The sequence below is a fragment of the Phoenix dactylifera genome, chromosome 11 (assembly GCF_009389715.1).
Source record: "Phoenix dactylifera cultivar Barhee BC4 chromosome 11, palm_55x_up_171113_PBpolish2nd_filt_p, whole genome shotgun sequence".
Lineage (NCBI taxonomy): Eukaryota > Viridiplantae > Streptophyta > Magnoliopsida > Arecales > Arecaceae > Phoenix > Phoenix dactylifera.
The window spans coordinates 11303914-11327112 of NC_052402.1; the positions used below are offsets into that span (position 1 = coordinate 11303914).

Below are 23199 nucleotides of genomic sequence, written 5' to 3' on the forward strand. Positions count from 1 at the left end.
ACAGATCAATAGACAATTAGTCATGATCTTCCCAAACTATCACCAGACAAGAATTTTTCCAAATTATAAGATTCAGAACTTCTTACCAAGAAACATTCATGTTGCTGAAGAATTATCAGAACTTATTTGAGCAACACTCACAGATCAGTGATTTGTAATGTTACTCCCTGTCATTATGGTGCTTGTTAACCAATTCAGAAGTATACAAATAATGCAACATCCTGTATTTTTTGTCCTTGTTTTATGAAATCCGAACTTGAGGACCTTCGCAGTTTTCCTGATCTCAAAACTCAGCCTAGGCGAATAATTTAACAATGCCAAACTTCTGACCATGCAACAAGAACACATTGTCCTCCATCATAACCAGGCGTTACTGTGTAACTGCATAAGCATGGCACCGGCAGCCTTTCTGGAGGCCGGCATATCACCTTGATTAAATATTATATGTAATAATACAACATTAGTTCGAGATAAACAAAACTCAAGAACCAGCTCATATGCTGCAACACACTTTTATTTAGTTGAGTACATCACTCGTGGTAATCAAAGAAAACCAAGCCAACAACAGGAAGCTGGTTATTCTGGTTCAATTCTTTCCTTTCAGGATTGGATAGACTGAGTTTTCATACTTGCCATCCCATCTGTAAATTGATAGATCAGAAATTAACAGGTTAAGTAAAAGGAACTTGAAGTACCAGCTCAGGAAAAAGGAAGGAACTAGAAGTATGTGTGAAGTAGAGGTTGTCACAATGAGTATGACCTGCATGATTCCTCAGCTGGAATGTTGAGTTCCAATTCAGCACTAAATGGTTCAAAAATGAGGTCAACTTTCTCATTGGTCACTTCTTCAAGGGTTGATGGATTCCACTGCATAATTGCAAAAGAAAAAAAGATTGAGCATGGCATGTGTATTAGTGCATTCATGCATATGCGCACGCATGGAGAAACAGAGACATGTAAGTGCAGACAGACCACAAACATGCGTGCACACGTGCACAGATAGACAGACACACATACAGAGAGAGAGAGAGGGGGGGGGGGGGTACCTTGGGAGCATTGTCTTTATCAATGCTAAGAGCTCGGATGCCCTTGGCAAGAAAAAAATACATCAGTTTTAGCGAAAATGTGTAAAACATTCAGCGGATGGAAAAAGAATCTAAGTGCTGCTGTATAAGCTAAAGGAGTTGCAGGAAAACTACAGTGCTCCCCGATACCTCATATATATCACCAGAGATCACTGATCTTAGCAAATTCATGGTAAGTCTGAACTCTTTCTTCAGACACTCAGGCAGTGTTTGCTTCCTTCCTTCTCGAATCTGCACATAAAAGAAAAGGAGTAAAAACAAAATGGAATGATAGACACCCTTGTTCTCCCTCAAGATATATGTTTATAGAATGAAAAACCCAATTATGCCAAAATAAAATAGATGATCTTCTGTGACAAACTTTTTGTATATTCATTTATAACAAAGAAGCTCATGAAAATGACTGACTGTTAACATATTACATACATATAACAACTTCCAAGCTTTAGTTGCATCTTTACTCTATATAAATATGCATGAGCTCACATACATGCATTTACCAACTACCTAGGATGCATACATGATTTAATATATGTAGATTTACTTTCTCCTATTCAAACTGTATACAAAACATCCTTTCAATATCAGTAGCTAGGGGTTTATATGTCGCAACAAAGAAGGTATCGAAACTTGTTACCGATCTTAATGTTATCTTCAACCCTGTGGGAGATGATCTTTTTAGCCCTTTGAGCACTGCAGCTATCCATTCATTTCCTTCTATGGCTGCTTCAGATCCCTACAAAAAAAGCAAAATATGATTTATAAGGAACATATAAGTCATGATGTCACATGTCATGTGTTGATGCAATTTAGTCCGTGACATATGGATCAGTAATGATATCATTCTTCTATAATTTCCTTAACAATATGTTTCTGTCGGCATTTTGGTTTTACACCTGCGCCTTAAAGAACAACATATCCTATATCAAGCATTGCCTTACGTGCTCATTTAGACTCCTAAGTTGCCTGAGCTCAAACTGTGAAATAAGGTAGTTGTTTGTGACATGTTCCTCTCTTGCATGAAGGTGCACTGGCTAGGAATTTGGCACATAAGATTAATTGCCTATCATGCAAAACAGGTTGTTTTGATGGATCATATGTTGATCCATAAAGCCAATCCAAAAACCTGGTGTTGTTATGCCGTAGCAGGTTTCATTTCGGTAGGTTATATTGGTCTTCACATAAAAAATATCATCTGTAAATAACCATAAAAGGTGATAACTAAAGAAGGAAGAGCCAGGCTCGCCAGAAGATCAATTTAAGGTGGCAGAGAACAGAACAATATGAATATAAAGCAAGCCATGTTTGCAACTTTTAAAGGTCTCCAACTGTTGAGGATGTAAAAAAAATTCCTCGAATACATGTTGAAGCCAGAGTGGAAAAGATATATTAATTCTTTGTTTATATAGTGGATGGATATGCCAAGGGCAGGGTGCTTCACCACCTAGGCAAGAAACTTACTTAGAACTTGAGATAGAAACCATGAAATCAACATGAGTATTATTTAACAGTTGTTGCTAATACATGCAGTTCAAGGGAGATTGCTTTCAAGAAACTTTGTTGCTAATATTGACTTTATGATCTGCAGTTTAACCATGCTGTAAATTCTGAGATGTCCTCTTGATCTAACCCCCTATCTCTCTCAAATTTACAATTTTTCTGACAAAAATATGTAGTGAAAGTCACTTCAAAATTTAGTTACTTCCTCAATTTGTCGAAGTAAATGATCTGCCATCCCTTTCTATGCACATAATGACATATGAGTTAGGACTTGTCTTTGGCTAAACGCCACAACTACCTTGTTACTCATGGCTGTCCAACATAGGAATCTGGATTCCACTACGTGTAACTGTAACAAAACTATATTATATGAAGGTTTGTCCATACAATGGTTGGAGCCCCAGTTCCTTTCAACTCCAACTTATTTATTATCTTCATAGCTAAGTAGTCTTCCACACTAAAATTGTCATTTTTGCCAAAAAATTCTGTAAAAACTATGGCCTTTGCATACAAAAACACCCAATGTTTCCTGGAAAGCTCTCTTAAGGAGATGTGGTCTCGCAAAAAGTGGCATTCTCCAGCCACCATTATTTTTCTTTCTTAGATTAACTTTTACTTGAAAGTAGCGTGGGCTAAGAGAATTCAATGAGCAGTCTTGCTTACAAGGTCATGAAAGGTATAAGAGTCTCCTGACTGTGATGCATATGGAATTTTTGCTTAATAGGAGGGTGCAAAGGAGGAAAAGAGAGAGACAAAGGAGGGAGGGAGGGAGGGAGGAGAGAGAGGGCTCAAAAGCCCTCATCTCATCTACAAAGGGTCACCCCTATTTCGAAACAAAATAGTGGCACGATACGGGTCTGTATCGTGCCAAACTGGTCATCAGCCAACACAACCTTCGGTACCAGCTCAACGAACCTTGCTGCAGATCAATTATAACAGAAGAATCAAGAGACAAGAACGCTATGGACGATCTAAACCTTGCTCAAGATGTATTGTCGTGATAGGTAATGCAAAATTGGGTTTAAAAAGCTGATAATGGACAAGCATCTATAAAAACTTACAAATGATTTAATGATCTCCTCCACAGAGTCCCCACAGAAGCACTTATTGATTGTTGAAAGCCTACAAAAGTGAACATTAGCATTCATATGTTAGTTCATTTTTCAAGAATATATACATTCTACTTTAGAAATAAGTAAGCCTTGTTACTTGTTTAAAACACTTTCTTCATCAGGCTGGACAGCAGCGAGAATTCTTCAATTACTAATCTGACTTTATTCTCATCACCTGAATCTAAGCTCAGTAAACGTTTTTCAAGCTCTTGCAGTTTCTGCCAAGTACATGCAAATGTCATGTTATAAAAGAGCCTGAATTATTGTCTATCACTGAAAAATTGTGACTGATGTCGAACACAATAACCCTGAATGGAGGAAACAAATGGCACTAATTGCAGGTACAACAAGGGCATGGATTTGGCATATATATTCACCCAAGCATATTCACATTATCACCTTGTATGAACCAATTGAATTATTGAACTATTTGGCTTTATCTAAATGAGGTCAGAAAGAAGCAAATGAACATCAAAAGTTGTTCTTACCTCAGATGGGACAAAATGGGTTGCAAGACCAGCAGCAACCATTTCCTTTCCACTTAGCCTTGCACCAGTTAAAGCCAAGTATTCCCCTGTAAATTTACCCAAGAAAGTGCACGGAACCAAATGCATTATAACAGATGTATATGGTGGTGTTCATCATTATTGGTGCACGCAGAGGAAAGCGGTAATAATTATCAGTAAATACATATGTATCTTTTGCTGCTGGCGCTTTTGGTTCAATACCATTTCAGAGTCGAGATCACAATATGAAACTTCTTGCAAAGTGATAGGTGCTCTTATAATTGCACTCTCCACTCCCATCAAAAATAACAGAGAGAGGGGGTGGGGAGCAGCAAAAACATTTTGTGCCACTTATATTCATTTAGTTACAAGCTTACCCAAATATCCAGGAAGCCGTGAAAGAATGTAGGAGAAGCTGCAGTCAGTATGAAGTCCAATACTTGCTTCGGGCACAGCAAAGACCTACATATCAGAAGATTTTAACACGGAAGTTTACAACACTTTGAAATTTATCTGTAACATACTTTGGCTTTAAAAGATGAAGGGAAGTGCCAGAAATAAGCAAGCACAAATTCAGGTTACAAATTCAAGAATGTCTATACTTTTTACACCAACCAATATGCAGTTTGGGTAAGTCAGTACGCACGGTTTTCTCTGTGACAACAGAAAATTTCAAAGGGACGACCATAGCTCCACCTCCACCCATGACAATTCCATGAACAAGGGCTACCTGGAAAAACCACAGAGAGTAAATCACCATACAAATTTGGCAAACGTTTAGCAAAAGCAATTCAAACTTCGAAATAGTGACAGACTAAAGAAGCTACCATGGTTTTCTTATATGTGTGTATGTGATAGCAAAGCCAGTACATTCTATACACAACTTCAAGACAGGAATCATCTGCCAAAAGAATAACACTACTCATGAGTAACTCCTCAACAACAAAACCATGAAACATGGAACCAGATAAAGTATAAATTGTGTTCAAAGAAAGCAAAAAACGACTAAAATTCTGAGGAGTGTTCTTTATTTTGTTGCATGCGAACCTGATCTCCCTTCATAGAACATCTTTAGATCCCCACCAGCACAAAAAGCTCGCCCGGCACCCTAAAGAAGATTCATATACATATCAACATCGGATCAAGATCAAACTAAACAAAATCAATCCAATAAAAGAAAAGATCAAAAGAAAATCCTGTTAGTGACAGCAACCTTGAATATAACCAACTTTGCATCATCATCCTTTTCCCATTTTTCTAGAAACTGAGCCAGTAGATAAACCTGCAATCATTTGCATTTATGAATCCAGAGTAAATATAAATGTAATCGTTTCTGGGGCTGGAATACAAACGGTGCATATAGGCCTACCACTTCCGACGAGATGACATTCAATTGGCGAGGCCGGTTCAAGGTGATCAACCTCGCATGGTTTCTCTCTTCTCCAAGAACAACCTGTCGGACAACAGCCTAAACCCATTCAGCAGCCGGAACTCGAACATGTTCTAATTCTAGTAAGGGGAATCTATTATATCTCGATGCTCGGAGAATCTCCATATCGACCTTTTTCTAGAGAGAATCGAGTACCTCGTTCAAAGGCTCTTGAGCCATTTGAAGCGCTAAAATGAACTGGAAGCGCCAAACAGATTAGAGAGGAATCAGGAGCGATGCGGAAGAAACCTGCAGAAACCCAACTAGTAAAGTTGCCTGCCTTCTACTGCTGGTGAGAGAGGAGAAATGGAAGGAGGAAGGGAGGGTGGGGTGGGTATTAGATGGAAGGGAGCGAGGCAGGTGGGTCTTGGTGGTAGGTACCGGTTTGACTATTAGCATCTTGGGGCAGGTTGAACATAAGATACTGGGAGAGACGACTTGTAGATCTCCATCGGACAACCATTCGGCTCCCCAGGATCGCGGCTGCCTACTTTTTTTTTTTCCTTTTTTTTTTCTTTTTTCTTTTTTCTTTTTCTTTTTTTTTTTTTTTGCCGGGGGACGAATATTTCATACTTCACGGATACGAATACACCCAATAAAATCGGAAAACAAAAGGCCCCAAAGTGCTCTGGGCATCTCTCTCTCTCTCCAGACCATACGGTACCTCCTGAGTCGTCCGCAACATATGCCGCCACCCAGTCGGCCATCCCATTGGCCTCGCAATATACATATATGGTCTGAAATGTGACACACTCCTTCGCCATCTATTGCGGAGCAGGGGGTGAACACCCCCATAGCTGCTCAAGCCATTTCAAACCCAGCTGATCACAGTGGCTAAATCTCCCTCCAGTAGGACTGAACTCGCTTGAAGCACTCGCTGCGCGTAATACAGACCCATCCAAGCCGCCCGCAGCTCCGCTCCAGGAACCGAGATGTCAAAAATCTGCCAGCCACCGCTGCCACCACACTAGAGCTCGGCCCCTTGATGGCGAATCCAGCCCCTCCTCTTCTACCTCCATCCAAAACTGAGCCATCAAAATTGACCTTGAGAAAGTTCGGGAGTGGAGGCTCCTAAATAAAGAATACCCTATGTGAAGCAGCCGAAGTAGTACGGAGGGCTCAGATGTCCCGAGCTATCAAAAATCTATGAGCTAGGTCTGCATGTATGATCTCTGCTGCCTGAGCTCGAGCTCGCTCCATCACGAACCGTAGTGATGAACTGTTATCACCGAAAACTCGAACATTTCTGGCCAGCCATATCTGATAAGTTGTACAAAACACCTGAATAGTTATGCTGCGCATCTGAGAAATACAAGCCCATCGCTCAAAGGTGGCAACTTCTTAGTGGCCGCGCATATATCTACTGTAAAGCAAATGGTACCAGAGGCTTGAAGGTCTCATTGATTGTGGAGGAGTTTTTAGCGGTTCGGGCGGCATCTTGTTTTTTTGACTGCATTAAATGTATTCATACTAGAATTCGACTTATGGAGGTATGTACGTCATATAGAAGACATGTTTTGTTTATATAAATACTTATATTTGCATTGCTGATGACATTAATCTCTCCATCCACGAGTGCTGTGAAGTTTACCGGCATAGAATCCCCGTGGATTTAGCGTGGATCCCAGACAAAGATTTGGTTAATAATGAATTATGATTAAAATAACCATGTACTATCATTAAAATTAATATTTTTTCATCTTTTCATGAAAATTCTAGCCCGCTACAATGTTCTGGTTTTACCCTGAATGCCGGTTGTCTACCTCAAAGTATATGTTTCCACGGAGGAGAAGAAAAACAAAAACAAATTAAAAAATTAAGGATGCGGATTAAGTAGTTGTAAAATCTAAATTTTATAAAATAATTTAACAAATATGATACGAGGAGGGTGAATTTTAGGCGTTTGAAGTAACCCAACGATAACCAATGAGACCTGGCCAGGGTCCGTGGTTAGCACCGCTCTTGTCGCATCGAGGACAAGCTTCAGGATCAAAGTCATCAAGGAGCAACTCCATCATACTTTTTAAATGTCAAAAAAAAAAAAAAAAAAGGAGCGAAGAGGTCTACCGGCTAAGGATAACGCATGGAACCGTTTCTTTCTGTAGGAATAATTTTTTCTTTCTAAAATATTTTTTCTGACAACTAATAATTAGATATATGATGTCAATTTTTACATATTTAATTGATCATAAGAAAAAAAACACGTTTTAAAATGACTTAAATTTAATTAAACATTCATTTTTTAAAACAAATTATATAAAATATCTGTTATATTCTTAATAAAAAAATTATTTTTAAAAAAATTCAAAAAAAAAATCTCACTTTTAGCCAGTGTAATTAGATTTTTCAGCGCATACAGGTATTTTAGATGACTTATATACATCTTATTAGGCCCACAATAAACAACAGAGCGCACAGAATTATTATGCTTTTCTACAACTTGGCAACAGGATTACATTTGCAGGCGTACAATCTCCCTTGAAGGCAAGTAATGTCATCGTAATTGCAACAGGGTCTGATCATGACGCACGAACCACTTGGTAAACAGCCTGACCAGCCAATAAGCAAACTTCACTGATCGTAAAGCTCCTCAATTAGCCCTCGTCGACTGAAGACTGAGGAGCATCTAAAAAGCTCGAGCCAGTCCCAATCCGATATTAGTATGATATTGATGGTCACCTAACACAAGCTGTCGAGTGAGATCATTGGCAATTGGGCGGATGTTGACTATGTAAAACAAATTAATCTCGTCTCACAAGCCAAAGCAAATGGTCAATCTAGAATCAACGTAATTGCTGGCGGAGTTTTAGATACATTACAAAAATATCATGATTAAATAATGATAGAAGAAAGAATACCATTAGAGTGATTAAATGTATCTTGCTGCAGAGTCGGTAATAAAATCATTATATATTCTAAAACAATGATTACTGTAGCAATTAATTGACAACTACCTCATCACCTACTCAGCATTTAGACTTTAGAGGCAAAAAGACAGTATGATTCTAAAATAAATCTTGTTTCCACTTTGAATCATTATTATTTGCAAATAAAACATTGGTAATTCATAAGTAATATTTCAATTGAAAAAAGAGAAATAAATCAGCTTTCTAAGGTCAGCTGCGGGACATAAGGTTGCAGGAACAAATGCAGATACCCAAGTCTCAGTGAAACCCTCATTAGCTTGTTTTCTCCCTCCAGGGCTGCTATAGGCACAGACGGCAAAAAGCCATCCATAGAGACTTAAAAGCCCTTCAAACATGGGAGTTGAGGACTCACATCAAATATGTGCAGAAGTGGAGAGAAGTGTGGTTTGAGCAGAAAGGAGGCAGGTATCGCCTATATAATTCTGTTCAGCTCTTCGTGGGATTACAGGTCTGTAGAGTTGGCTTCCAGCTCATTTAATTTCATACTACTTGCATTTCGTATGTACTGCAGCATACAGGAATATCACAAATTTGTTTACATTACAACGTAGATATAGTCACTACAAAAACATTGTACTTAACACTAGAAGCAACATTGTACTTAACAAATTCTGCAATCAAACTTCATTGAAATCCAACAATCAGCAGCTAATTTATACCATATGTTAACAAATTAAGTCTGCGCTCCAGCTGAAAGAAGGCACATACGGCCAAGTTAAATTTAGGGGGTGCAATCAAGCCGCCGAGTCAAATAACTAGAGGATCGAGCTCGACTCAATTCAAAATGCTTAGGCTCGAAACTCAGCCTAAGATTGATCGAGCCTTAATATCCAAACTCGAACTCGACTTAGTTATAAAAAAAAAAAAGAAAGCAATATCCGAGATCGACTAGACTCGAATATCAACCGAATCATACTCGAGCTCCAGTTCAAGCTCGAATTCGAGCTTTGGTTATAATTAAAAAAATATAGTCAAAACAAAATATAACATAATATTACATTTTAAAATATTAAATTAAATATAAATAAAATATAATATTATTTAAAATATATATACTCGAATAGGCTTGTGGGCTTTCGAGCCAAGCTCAACTCAAAAAATTGTTCGAGCTACTAGAGCTCGGTAATAGTCGAGTCAAGCTTAAACTCGAGTCGAGCGTGAGCAGCTTGCGAGCTCCTCAGCTCACTTGCACCCCTATCTAAATTGCAATAGTTGAGACACTATGGTATCACATAGTTATCATACAACAATGCATCCACATACTACAAACTAGAACAACCAAACAATGCAGATAACAACAGCAAACAAGCACACCAAAAACAATGGCGATACGAGCAAAAAGAAAAAAGGGAAAACATCAAAGAAAACTAGCAACCTCACCAACATTGTTGCTCTATATGCATCAAAGGGGGAAAAAGTGGGTAAATCTAAAACTCCACATTGGCAAATCTAGCAAATAAACATGATAGAGTATATACATAGAGGCATTGTATGCTGTACCGGCCCGAACCATACCCAATACAGGCGGCGTACCGAGTGTTGGTACGCCAAAAAAACTCAGTATCATACCATACCGACATTGTGCTAGTGTGGCACCATTACAGGGTCCAGTACCGAACGACGAACCTTGCATAGAGGCAATTGAAAGCAAATCCAAACATATGATAATTGCTGATATGAGTTGTTGAGATACTGGGGCATCTGATGGAGGCCAATGTTTGAAATGTCAAGCAATTTCATATTCACAAGCCGTACCAACTTATGTGCCTCTAATCTAACAAGACAAGCAATGTGTGAGGTTGCTAATAATAGAATGTTGGCAAGTGGTGTTTGTCATCAACCAAACTAGAAGGCAAATGGAACTAAAACACCAGATCACCAAGAGATATAGGCAACAGGGAAAAAAAGGAAACCAAATTGTAAATTGGTAACCTCGGCAAAGTTGCCCTGCTATGTAATGTCCTAAACTTTGCCTAATAATGAGAAGGTATGCACATCAAAAGAATTTGGAATGCTGTCGTATAAATATTCTGCATGTCACTCTGCCATTATTGAGTGGCAGATAAGAGGAATGCAGCAAACATAATTAAATAGGTAGCTCACGTTGGCTAAAATCTTCAAAAAAACCACATAATTGCAGGCGAACACATTTAACACACCAAGAGGCATTTTCTAGTTTTCAGGACATATACCTAAGTACATATGTAGCCATAATGCGACACATACAAAAGCAAGGCTAGTTTACTAAGGTAAAGAAACATTGAAAACCATAAAATCCTTTCATAAAAGCTAAATATAGCTTATTAATCAAATGCATTCAAGTAAGCAAAACCAGTTCAAAAGCATTCAGTACAAGATGGAAAGCATGTGAATGCACTGTGATAACAAGCAGTAGCTAAGATATGAGGTAGTCCAGAAGAACTGCTAAACTAGCCAAACCTTGCACCTCAGCTGTTATTTCCAAGATATCCAATCACAAAACTTTAGAAAACCAAAATATAACTCATTAAATGAAGTAAACCAAAATTTCCAACCACAAATATGATAAATCCAAAAATATTTCACTAAATAAGTTTTCAAACAAAAGAAAACACTGCATAAACTTTAGACTCACTTGAATTTCTGCCTTCATGTTAGAACATCAAGCAAGATAAATTACATGAACAAGTTTGGCCTTGATGCCTTGTATGTGGTTTTCAGCTTCCTGCTTGGTGGTCTAACCTTCTTAAACACCAGGGGAAACTTGATCTTGGAATCATGAAATTGCTTGGTATTCTCTCTCTTGCAAAGCTTAGCAGGGATTGTGGCTGTTTTGATAATTTGTATACAGTGAGACCTTACCCGATGACGAGAGGCCATCTCATTGTACATTTGTTCAACAGCACCATTTAGAGTAGTATCACGAAACTCCTTGTACATGTTGTGGTAGCCTGTTCTGCTCTGATAACGCAGCCAAATTCCATAGTTCTTGATCTTGGTTGGTTTTCGCTCAAAAATCTAAAAACCCCATATTAGTTGGAATAAATTATAAGAAGGAAAATGAACCCACCATGAAAAATCAAGCACCAAAACTCATAAGCAGATCAAACCATTAATATACTAGAACTAGTATGCAAGCCAAGTGATTGATGTATTGAGGAAAGCAGGCTATACAAATAAAACCGAATATTAGTTATAAAGCACAAAATTGCACTAGCAGTCATAAGTGACTTGGCAAACTATTTGTTTCAGTAGTTCTTTGCCTTTTTAAAAGAAAGAATCAGGCAAGAGCCCAATTATTTTCCACTATCATCCCCTTAAATCTAAGTAATGGTGCCTCCAGCCAATTGATCCCTTAATTGTTTTCAGTTTTTTCCTAAGCCAAGCAGCAATCCACTGAGTATGAAATAACGTGCACGTTATGCATCAAGCATGATTGTTTATATTCATAATTTAGAACATGACAGATATATAAAGCATGTTGTCAAACGCTTGGGACAATTAAGTACCAACAATTTGCAATTACATGTTGTCAACATGGAAATAAGCCTCACTATTCATCATGAAAATATGCATGAAAAATCATCGAAAGACCTTTCTGTCAATCAACATGAAAATACTCTTTTTTAATAAAAGTCAGCCTTAGATCATTCGCTCTCAGAAGCATAAGGAAACGAAACACTTCAGACGCTGCACTTTAGAAGCTTAGAATATCCATTTCAACAACTGTGTCATGTCATTCCAAGCATCCAGCAGTTGACGAGAACAGAAGAATCAGGAAAAAGGATCCTTGTGATTTCATACAAATAAATGTTTTTCCCTTAATCCCCTCATCTTGCCAGTATAATCAAGAAGAATACGCTCATGGAAGCAACTCATGCCGAGTTCAATCAGCCAACAAAATTCATAACTCAGACCAGCAAATCTCAGGTACATAAGAAGGAGAGAACATATTGGTGATAGAATTCAATACTCTCAGACTACTAAAGGAACAATACTAGGAGAAATCCCATTTGAAATGGATGGTGTGAGTTTGTCAAATGCTCCATCAGTTTCCAACTGAAACTAAAACACCATCAATCTTAACAAAAAAAAAAAGTCTAATAAGAAAAGGAAGTTCACAGATCAAAGTTTCAAGAATCGAAGCTAAAACAGAAGAGGGGAAAGAACGACAACCTCGTTGATCGCCAGTACTTGCCCGTTGCTCTTCTTGACTTTCTTAAGCTTCCTCAAGAAATACCTATTGTGCAAAATGGTAAACCAAAAATTGGAAAAAGTTTTTTAAATACCTAAAAAAGACTCAGATTTAGAGTTCTGTGGATCGGGTTCTCGAACGCCTACCAGAACTTGGATTTGGCGCGGACCTCGTTGGTCGCCCACAGCTTCATCCGATAGATCTTCGGATGCTCATTGGTCGGAGATGGGAGCGCTCTCCCGACCACCTGATACTGATGGAACTGCGATCAACGAGCAAAGAACCAACAAAACGCTAGAAATCATCAGTTCCAAAGACTCGAGAACGCGAAGAATCGAAAAGGGAATCAAAGACCGCATCAAAGTACCAAAATCTATGGGATTGGACGGAAGAGGGAACGCAGGAACTCACCCTAAACGCCACCATCCTAAATGTCGCCTTCGCTTCCTCCTCCCCTTCCTGGTGAAGCGCTGGCGGCTGAACCCCGGATCGAGTAAGCGGTTTATTTATAGTGCATTTTTGGGGATGGTCGGATGGCTAGTGTTGGAGATCGGCTACCCTAATGGGGTAGGAAATTGGCCCAGAGGAGATGTTGGGCTTTCCTTTAACGGGCCCATTTCGTGCTGCACGCCCCACAAATTGGGTGCAATTTGTTTGGCCTGCGCTCGTCTAAGGAGTGACACCTTAACCCAATCTTGTCTTCCGCTAGTTATTAGGCGGCTTGTAATTGTGCATTTGTCTTGGGCTTTCCTACAAAGCTTGATAGGGAAGCCGAAGCTCCATACTGAATTGTGGTTGGAAGAACAGCTCAACCATGCCGTATGGTTAGCCCCCTGAAGTATGTGAAAAAGCTCAGAAATGAATAGTAGCAACACTCGCACTTCCCCTTCCTGCACGACATTTGGAGGATTTCGAGGGAGTTTATATCCCTGTGAACAGGGTTACAGATTGAGATGTCTCTTATATGGTAGAGCATTCTGGAGAAACATTGTGAATTGATTTGTCGGTGACTCTGGTTGCTTTTTACAATATTTTATTTTCTGATTTTGTTGGATATATTCATCGCGGATACATATGATCCATCCGTCTAATCAGGAAAAAAAAAACAGCAACACTCTTTGTCTTGACATCGTAGAGATAAAAGTAACTCAAAATATCCCTACATTCATCTATAATGTTGGAGTACCTGAACATCCACTATCAACGTTTTAAAATATAGTGCACATGGTATAGACGCACACATTCTTTACATACAATGACCCAAAAAAATAACTCAGTGCTATATAGACGCATTCATAACAGGATCACCATTGCTTATCCATCATTGCACAATCGTATATATTAACTTCTTCAGCATTCCTAATATAGAGTACTTTATTGAGATATTTTTCAGAAAGAGAAAATAATGGAGAGAGAGAGAGAGAGAGCGTAATGTGTGCGGTTCGGCCATATAATTGGGAAAAAGATCGCGAAAAAAAGAAAGCATCGACCTAACCACATGTTGTGCATTTGATCTAGCGAGCTTTTTAGACAAATACAGTCATCCATCCGTGCCCTATGAAATTAATGGAAAATCCTACTATCACAACTGCAAACATAGTCGTTGGTGCTCTTCTGTTGCGCTATTTGATCCAATTAACAAATATGTCAAATGTTAACTGGATTTTCATAAGGCAGAACAAAGCCAAAAATATGTCAAAGCAAAACCCATGTATCAAATGTTAATTGGATCATTGCCGTTTACCAAATGCTCCTTCTTACTGAATCCAGAACATGCAGTACAGATTTGAGGAGCATAACTTTTTTAAACCTATGAAGCCACTGCTAGTATTGCACAAGATGAGGTTAAAGGAAGATAAGAGTGATAAATAACAAGATACTGCAATAATGTTTATATTAATGAATTATTTTCTCCAATTTGCCAAACATGATGAGAAACAAGCTACATCAATCCATGGAACTCCACCTACCAATGAAGCAAGCAATCAATACCAAGCAGTAACTCCAGATGCTTCCAGCTAATTCATCTACACACAATTAGTGCTGATAAATTAATTAATCATTCCACCCATCACTGTAGAGGCTTCAGCTAAGATTCTATTACTGAAATAGGACACGGTAAGAGCAATCCTACATGCTTTCATGTGGGCGGAAAGGAGCCTTTGCTTCAAATTATAGTCACTGCTTTGGTGTAAATCGAAAGCTTCTAGAAAACACCTTCAACGGTGTATGGATGCCATAGGAACTGATGGAAAGAAAATAAAATTTCACGAGGGAACTTGTCAGCCCAGATATAAAATCTTCTGATATTTCATTTCTTTCATGTCCAAGAGATGATAAAAATAGCGAGGGCAAAGTTATAAGGACCTTCCCAAGATTACATTTAAACTGAATATGGGGAGTGGGTAAAATATGAAAGAAACAATTGCAGAACACAGGAATTTTAATCACTCTTTAGTCGCATGCAATCATACTAACAAATACAAAATCCGCACCAGCTTACATATTGAATAAATAACTTCTGATTGTTTACAGAGTTTAATATATTTGATGAACATGCATACTATAGGTGTCCAACCGCAGCTTGTAGATGAATCACCATATATCTGCTCCTTTTGTTGCCCCTAGAAGAATAGCAATTGCAGCAAGAATGGCCTGTTCAAGACAAGTCAAAGCTTAATTTAATAATATATATATATATATATATATATATTCATTCCATTCTCATAAGAAAATAGAGTTTTGAATCATAAATACATTGAGAAGACAATGGAAAATCAGTCCGGGGAAAACCCGAAGCTGCTATCTTTCAGGATTGACCATTTTGGAATAGAGATATATTAATATTAAGTATCTTAAACACCAGCAATTGTTGCCCATTAACTCAAGAATGCCTCTATAGGGTGCCAAGTTTTATGTCAGTGGCTCAGCACAAACTCTTTGCAGATCCTACCTAAACAAGTGCTATACCCACTTTTTATATCTTACCCTTCTCTGTTTGATCTTCCCATAATAAGGCTCTAAACCCACAACATAAACCTAAATTTTCTCATGACAACTACCTAGTTTACATATAATGCAACTAATGAAATACCAAAAGGTCATAAGTTCTACCAGTTTAGACCTGGTTCACATCATAAACTAGAATCAGACTTGAGAAAGTGCAAGGGTTGAATTAGAACAGATGACAGGCTGAATGATGTTCCAGAAGTTGCATGTCATTTTATTGAATCAAGGAAGAGATACCACCAAAGCACTTCAATATGACAAATTGCTCCTGGACTAGCCAAGCCCTCCAAACTTGGAATCACGGTTGCCGTTGAAGGAAGAAGGGCAGGTTGAAAGCTTTCACCAGGTCCCCCAATCCATTCACCATAATAGCCAGCCGAAGGGAGCGATGGACACTGCTGAAATCGATAAGATTGAGCCGCCCGGTATGCGAAACAGGGCCAAGCAAGGGGGACAACGAGTAGGAGAGTCGTGGTTGGTTCCTCTTTGCTATTGACTGCTCCATCACAACACCTTGGCATTTGGGTAGGGGAGGGGTGGTAAAGGGTGGGTGTGACAAGATTGCACCTTATTGGCCAAATGGAAGGGAAAAGACAGACCCTCATTGCAGTCGTACCAGACCCACCTGTCAGGGAAACATAAGCTTCAACACCCTTGTTGAATTAGACATTGTCATGGTCCGCATGGAGGCCTTTGCTATCATCCATCTTCTCCAGTAGTCCTACTAATTAATCTTTTATAACAAAATATAAAAGATTAATTTCGTAGACAGTGAAGCCTCTAGCTTATTCACTCTAAAACATCAAAACAGAGAAGCAAAACAAGAAGCCTATGTGCACATTGTTGTAACATTGGGCAGCCAGTCATTAAACCAACCCCTCCACCCCCAAAAGATGAGCATATATGGTCTGTCATCTTCAAGAACAATATTATTGTAGAGAGTAAAATTCGACCTGATTAGTATGACTATCAGATGCAAACAGCTATGGACGGCAATACACCAACTTTTAGGAACTGTCACTATTATCTCCTTGTGAAGCTCCAGCACCAATAATTTCACAAGGAAACTCCTAAATAATAATCTTTTAACCAACCAAGAAAATTGAGGATTGGAAGTAGCTAACCTCTGATAGAGGCCCCCACAAGCTTAATTCCTAAAACCTCAATTCTAATCAATTATGTTACATCATAACAGGTTAAGAACTTAAGGTTTCTGTGTGACAAGATAGTCTTCTAACCACTGTGTGCGTGAAACATTGCCTGCCTACAATGTTAGCTTTTCTTTTTTCCTTATTTTTCTTAAAGGGGGCTTACAATGTTCAGGCTTGAGCTAGGAAGAGAACAAGTACCATAATTTTTATTTTCTAGAAAACCTAACTCATCGGTGCATTCCAGGTAAAGCTGATCATGGGCTAGGCTTGGGCACAGAAAATATCAAATTTTACATAGGCCCGGCCTGAAGCCTGACTAAAAATGAATAGAGTTTACGCCCGAGGCCTAGCCCATGATCAGCTCTAACTCCAGGTAGGCCTGTAAATGGATCAAAAAGCTAGGCTCTATCATCCAAATCTAGTAATCCAACAAATAAGCCAAATGTCAATCTGAAGAATCAACTTTCCAATCTATAAATTCAGTATAACTCAATGGAATCTGAGAGATTTGGGTCACAAATAGGGGTACGAGTCAATCACTGGTTACCCGTAACCTGTGGGAGGTGGCGGAACTATGACTAGGGTAAGGAAGAGAATAAGAGAGGATTAAGAAGACAGAAACATGCACGTACACATGTGACCAGTGAGTGAGCAGTGGATAGGTACCACATAGGGCTGTTACCTCCCCTTGCAGTCATGGTGGAGATGGGGGAGATCAATAATGTATTCATTATTAGATCTTGATCAATAGTTTATATAATGTAATAACAAATTCAATTTGGATTATTATGAAATTGAATTGATCTTACTGCTGAGTAATTATATACAGGTCATAAACAGACCAAAATGGCAAAATTGAGTACCTAATCCAACTAATTGAGTCTGATTTCGATCACAGCTGCCTGTATGAGGATGGAATCTGACGACAACATAGTTCCAAGACATAACAGGCATTGAAACAATTCTCTAAATATCGCAGGCACAAACAGAATTCCTCAAAGCTCATCCCGGAAGTACTTCTATCACTATAAGGCAAATACAAGTACTGCACAAAACCTGACTTGATTTTCATAAAAATCGCTTATTTAGTAAGCAATGCCGGTTAAACTGTATGATTTTACTCACAACTGCACATGAGATACATGTTATATTTCGAATCTAGCCCTAATAGTCATGTGTTCTATGGCCACTTGTATCACTAGAACAATATACAAAACATCCGGGTGCATTTTATGAAGAATCATGCAGATTTTGTCAATTTCAAGATCTAAAGAAACGGTTGCGAAAATTAAGAGATTTGAACTAAAACAAATATTCTACAAAGTGACGATTTTTTATCTCACTGTTGTAACAAATGCTCCATTAAAAGCTAACTTGGAGGATGACAGAACAATTTCAGAGTAAGAGAACTTGAAAAATGGTTGGAGAAACAAAATGGATAATTGTAAATTACTCTTTACCTTGGTCATTTTCGAATCCAGTTTACATGCACATATAAAAAGGCATTCCACAAAAATTGCAGCTAAGAAAATGCCATGTGATTCATATCAAAGACCATGAAACATATAATTCCCTAGTACATATACCCTAGTTTATGGGGTTGCTTCATATCGTCTTTTTAATGTATTTTCATGTAGAAGGAGCAGGTTTGATTTTGAATTAAATTTTCAAGAAGAAATAATTAGATGTAAATATCCATTTAAGGCAGGTAGATACTCTCCCTCAGACCTCCAACAACATAGTTTTTGTTTAATCGATTTTATCTGAAAGATTGTTAAGAAGATTAGCTGTCTGGTTAAAACCTACTGACAAGTAAATCAAAAGTATAACTTATGGCTATTGATGATTTTTTACTTTCCTGAATTCCTGTGGTCCAAATCAGGTTATTATACTACTAAGGAACTTGTTAGTCAAGCATATAGTCATATTCTGTTAAGAAATTGTGGAAAATAATAGCAGTTGTCTTTTTTCTCTTACCATATGACTCAATTGTCTATGTAAGTTCTTAAGTGTTAGGATTCACACCTGAGCATGATCAAAGAAAAATTTCCTAGATCAACTTCTTATCTTCTTCCTAAACTCAATTAGACTTCAAAAGATACATGGAACTATGATGTAATATCAGTAACAGTAGTTTATATCAGCATCACATGGATTGGTAATAAAGCATATCCATGTGTTTGAGCATGGTAGAAATTCTTATGCAACTTAAAATAAAAACCAAATTCCATTTTGCAAGCTGTTCTGTAAGTATCAATGGAGGACCATGGCTATAAAGATAAAGGCATCAAAATGAAAATGAAGCCAACAGCAACTAAAATCTAAGTCAGCGAGTATAGGTAATAGATATAAAAGCAAAATGCTGTGATTGCCATATTTTACTCAGATCAAGCAAAGCATATGAACATATAATGGAAGTAATCAGAAGAAATAAGATATAAGCTTTACATAGGAAACTAGATTAGATCTGTTACTTACAGCAATAGTGCAAGCAATGAACCCTGGTTTCTCTCTGTAATCTATTCTGACACAAAGTAGAATGAAAGCTCCAACATACCAGGGAATAGCAGCAAGAAAGAAGCCAATGATAAACCTTTCAAGGTTAAAATAAAAACATCATAATTAGCCACCCACTTATATTAGCAAACTTCTTGAATCAATGCTTTTCACTTTCAGAAGTAGTTCAAGAAAAAGAAGGTTAAGCAGTTGACCAGCAAGTTCATCCAGCAAATGATACAATTCTACAGATTTAGTCTTCAAAAGCATCAGTTATAGTTTAAAAAGAATGAAACTACGATTACTTACAAAAACCAGCCAATACCAATGCCACAGCAGGGAAGGCGTGGCATTCTTAAAGGTCTTCCTTCAGCAACTGTAGCATAACCTATAGCAATCAGAAAAATCAAACAAAATAGTTAAACGCAAGCAGTCAAATATCTATAATTTTCTTCACATGATATATAGTTATTTATTCGAGAAATATGCCCAAAGTCTTATCAACTAAGACCATGGAATAGTTAGATATGTTCATCCCAAGCAGCAACCAGGCGAAGCTCGCTTTCATAAATCATATGTGGAAAGGTGTCCTGTTTTTTACAGATTCAGAAATACAAGACAAGTTCCCCATATATAGATATGCACTCAAGCATGAAGATATATATACGCATGCATATACAACTTAGAACATTAAAGTTTAGTGAAGGACAATGCTTGGAAATTAACAAATTATGCATAGCAAACTCTGAATTACAGAATAAGTGAAAATAGTATAACTAACTTGTCAATAAATATGGAACCGATACGTCCTTGTTTGTAGAAACCTCGTGAAGTTGATTTTCTCCCTATGTCAGCAATGTCAAAGAATTGATTTATTTCACAGGATAATACTTCACCATTTATGTGGATGAAGAGATGAAGTTAGTCCCCGTGCCTTAGTGTTAGAACTCTCTACTAAGGCTTTCTTGGTGGCTGAGTGAAGTGACTTGAAGTCTAGCTAAGATGTCCTTGGATTCGCATTTTTTGCAACGGCTGCATTTACATTGTTAAATTTTGTGGATTCACTTGAAAAGATCATATCACTGTTTCAAATTCTTAGTAGGAATTGATACAATAATGATTAATAGAGGAAATTCATGCTTGCTTTTGGATGCCCAACCTTCACAAGCATCGCTGCCATCTCCGGCTGGAAAAAGGGGGAAAAAAAGATATTGATCTGATCCACGAACAGTTTGTATTTGATGCTACTCTCAAGACTTGGAGGCTTTCACAGTCAAAAACCAACAGCAGCTAGTAAATCAGCGAGATAATGAACTGTCTGGCAATGTATAGAAAACCTAGCTATATTCTAGGTGGACAAAGCACTGGTTTTCCAAAGAAGTTCATCTAGTTCATCAGCTTGTTGTCAGATGCCTTATGAGCTATATTACTCAGAAGGAAACAAAAACAGAAAAATTTTGAAATCTAATGCACATTCCGACTTCCGAGTATGTTTGATTGGGGGGAGTTGGACTCTAAAATGGGAATAGAAATGAGCAACTCCCATTCCAGCCGTTTGGCTGGGGTAGGTCCCATTTCCATTCCAATTTCAAGGGAAAATGGGAATACCCCAATCTCGCAAAATCCAATCCCTACTCTTTTCTGGTATTCAAATCTCATTCCAATTCTCATTCCGATTCCGGTTATGGACCAAACGCATTGGGGGATATGGCCATTCTAATTTCTATTCCGATCCCGATTAAGATTCTGGTCATGAACCTAACACGCCCTAACTGTATTATGAACTAACTTAATCATATCAAAATCGCATCTCTAACTTCTTCCTATTGAATTCTTCAGTGCTGAATTAGAGAATAGTGAAAATAGTACAACTAACTTGATTGTTGAAACCTCGTGAGGTTGATTTTCTCCCCATGTCAGTAATGTCAATGAATTGATTTTTTTTCACAGGATAACCTCACCATTTATGTGGATGAAGAGATGAAGTTGGTCTCCGTACCTTAAATTATCCAAGTGTCAGAACTCTCTACTAAGGCTTTCTTGGTGGCTGTGTGAAGTGACTTGAGGTCTAGCTAAGTTGTCCTTGGATTCGCATTTTTTGCAACAGCTGCAATTACATTGTTAATTTTTTTGGATTCACTTGAAAAGATCATATCACTGTTTCAGATTCTTAATGGGAATTGATACAATAATGATTAAAAGAGGAAAATCATGTTTGCTTTTGGATGACCAGCCTTCACAAGCATCGCTGCCATACTTCAGCTGGAAAAAGTTGGGGGGTGGGGTTGGGGGGGGGGGGGGGGGGGGGGGGGGGGGGGGGGGGCGGGATATTGATCTGATCCATGACCAGTTTGAATTTGATGCAACTGTCAAGATTGGAGGTTCACAGGCAAAAACGAACAGCAGCTTGGAAATCGGTGAGATAATGAACTGTCTGGCAATGTACAGAAGACCTAGCTATATTCTAGGTGGACAAAGCACTGGTTTTCCATAGGAGTTCATCCAGTTCATCATCTTGTTGTCAAATGCCTTATTACCTATATTACTCAGAAGGAAACCAAAAAAAAAACAGAAAATTTTTAAAAGTCTAATGAAAATGGGAACGAACAGCTTCCATTCCAGCCGTTTGGCTGGGGGAAGTCCTATTGCCATTCCAATTCCAAGGAAGAATGGGAGTGCCCCAATCCCGCAAAATCCATTCCATACTCTCCTCTAGTATCCAAAATTTGATTCCAATTCTGATTCTGATACCGGTCACAAACCAAACACATTGGGAAATATGGCCATTCCAATTTCCATTTCGATTCCAATTCCGGTTGTGAACCAAATGCACCCTAACTGTATTATGAACTAGCCTAATCATATCAAAGTCACGTCTTTAACTTCTTCCGGCTAAATTCTTCAGTGCTGAATTCCCAAAACGAAATGTAAGTGTTGCCAATAACCCAGAAGGGCATGGCATCACATTTCAATGCCAAAGCTTAAATTTGATCAAATTTAGAAGCAGAAAATCATCCAAATTCCTGAACCAACTCAACCCCAACTAATCCAACCCAACTGTGTTGTGAACCCCGACGAATCAAGAAACCTGGCTTATCATCCGATCCTCAATTGTCCATCAAATTATATCAAAAGACCCTCATTTCAGAAGTAAAATATTCGACCCCGTCACAATCTCACTAGTTCCCTATCGTAAAGGTAACCCCAAACTATAGCAATTATCGCTTTGAAGGCTATTCTTCTTAAAAAAAACAAGAGATTCAGACCAATTGAAACAGAAATTTATCTAAAATTTCGTATGTCATCTGTGGTTAGACATACCTGGAACGGATTGGTAACCATGAGAATAGTAGGGAGCGCCTGCAGAATAAGGAGGGGGAGGATAAGATGTCGGGGGAACGACCCCAGGCGGAGGCGCCGGCTGAGGGAACCCGATCGCCGGCTGAGGATAGCCCGGGGCGCCGCCCTGAAACGCCCCGTACTGCTGGTGATGCTGGTGGTGACCGCCGTCGTAATGATCGCCGATGATTCCCCGGCTCTTCCCGTCGTCTTCGCTCATTTTCTCTTCTTCTCTCTAGGGTTTTTTTGGGGACGGTTTTTTTCTTCTCCCCGTCGTCCGCGGCGTTCGATCCAAAGATCTTATTACCAACTTTCTGTTCCCCCTTTGGTATGAAACTCGCCGCGGGTTTTGAGTACCGGTACGCTTCCCTGGTCTTGTCCCCCAATTGTTAGAAACGGAGATACTAATGCCCACGTTACCACTGCTGGCCAGCCAAGAATGCCCGGATCCTTGAGAGTAGTAGTGTGCAC

At 38.6% G+C, this 23199-nt stretch overlaps 3 protein-coding genes across 4 annotated transcripts; all 3 read right to left on the minus strand.

Annotated features, from left to right (window-relative positions):
• Positions 1–353: 353 nt before the first annotated feature.
• LOC103713223 (3-hydroxyisobutyryl-CoA hydrolase-like protein 5) lies at positions 354–6046 on the minus strand. Its single transcript, XM_008800075.4, is given in 16 exon segments — positions 354–641; positions 761–867; positions 1047–1088; positions 1215–1316; positions 1723–1821; positions 3647–3707; positions 3795–3831; positions 3834–3915; positions 4186–4271; positions 4581–4665; positions 4850–4933; positions 5031–5104; positions 5251–5311; positions 5417–5485; positions 5573–5656; positions 5789–6046. Coding segments are annotated over 16 exon segments (1152 nt in total). The 5' UTR covers positions 5813–6046; the 3' UTR covers positions 354–586.
• A 5001-nt stretch (positions 6047–11047) lies between these two features.
• On the minus strand, positions 11048–13291 carry LOC103713222 (60S ribosomal protein L18a). Its single transcript, XM_008800074.4, has 4 exons — positions 13145–13291; positions 12880–12995; positions 12715–12778; positions 11048–11556 (listed from the first exon to the last, which is right to left on the minus strand). The coding sequence occupies exons 1-4, from the start codon at positions 13157–13159 to the stop codon at positions 11215–11217; spliced, it is 537 nt and encodes a 178-aa protein (XP_008798296.1). The 5' UTR covers positions 13160–13291; the 3' UTR covers positions 11048–11214.
• Positions 13292–15025: 1734 nt separating this feature from the next.
• On the minus strand, positions 15026–23196 carry LOC103713221 (60S ribosomal protein L18a-like protein). Of its 2 annotated transcripts, none has more exons than XM_039131600.1 (4): positions 22711–23196; positions 19699–19777; positions 19372–19486; positions 15026–15408 (listed from the first exon to the last, which is right to left on the minus strand). In XM_039131600.1, the coding sequence occupies exons 1-4, from the start codon at positions 22946–22948 to the stop codon at positions 15403–15405; spliced, it is 438 nt and encodes a 145-aa protein (XP_038987528.1). In that variant the 5' UTR covers positions 22949–23196; the 3' UTR covers positions 15026–15402. The 2 variants fall into 2 exon arrangements, with proteins under 2 accessions (XP_038987528.1, XP_038987527.1); XM_039131599.1 differs by having other exon boundaries at positions 15026–15388; positions 22711–23188.
• Between the last annotated feature and the right edge of the window lie 3 nt (positions 23197–23199).

What these genes read in the sequence shown, in the direction of transcription:
- LOC103713222 (XM_008800074.4), bottom strand. An exon ending in CGCGCCAAATCCAAGTTCTG is followed by an intron (nt 12,779 to 12,879) that starts GTAGGCGTTCGA and finishes TTTGCACAATAG; the next exon opens with GTATTTCTTGAGGAAGCTTA. An exon ending in AAGTACTGGCGATCAACGAG is followed by an intron (nt 11,557 to 12,714) that starts GTTGTCGTTCTT and finishes TGGGGTTTTTAG; the next exon opens with ATTTTTGAGCGAAAACCAAC.
- LOC103713221 (XM_039131599.1), bottom strand. Translation starts at nt 22,948, where the DNA reads ATGAGCGAAGACGACGGGAAGAGCCGGGGAATCATCGGCGATCATTAC. An exon ending in TGGTTACCAATCCGTTCCAG is followed by an intron (nt 19,778 to 22,710) that starts GTATGTCTAACC and finishes TGATTGCTATAG; the next exon opens with GTTATGCTACAGTTGCTGAA. An exon ending in TCATTGCTTGCACTATTGCT is followed by an intron (nt 15,389 to 19,371) that starts GTAAGTAACAGA and finishes TGTCTTGAACAG; the next exon opens with GCCATTCTTGCTGCAATTGC.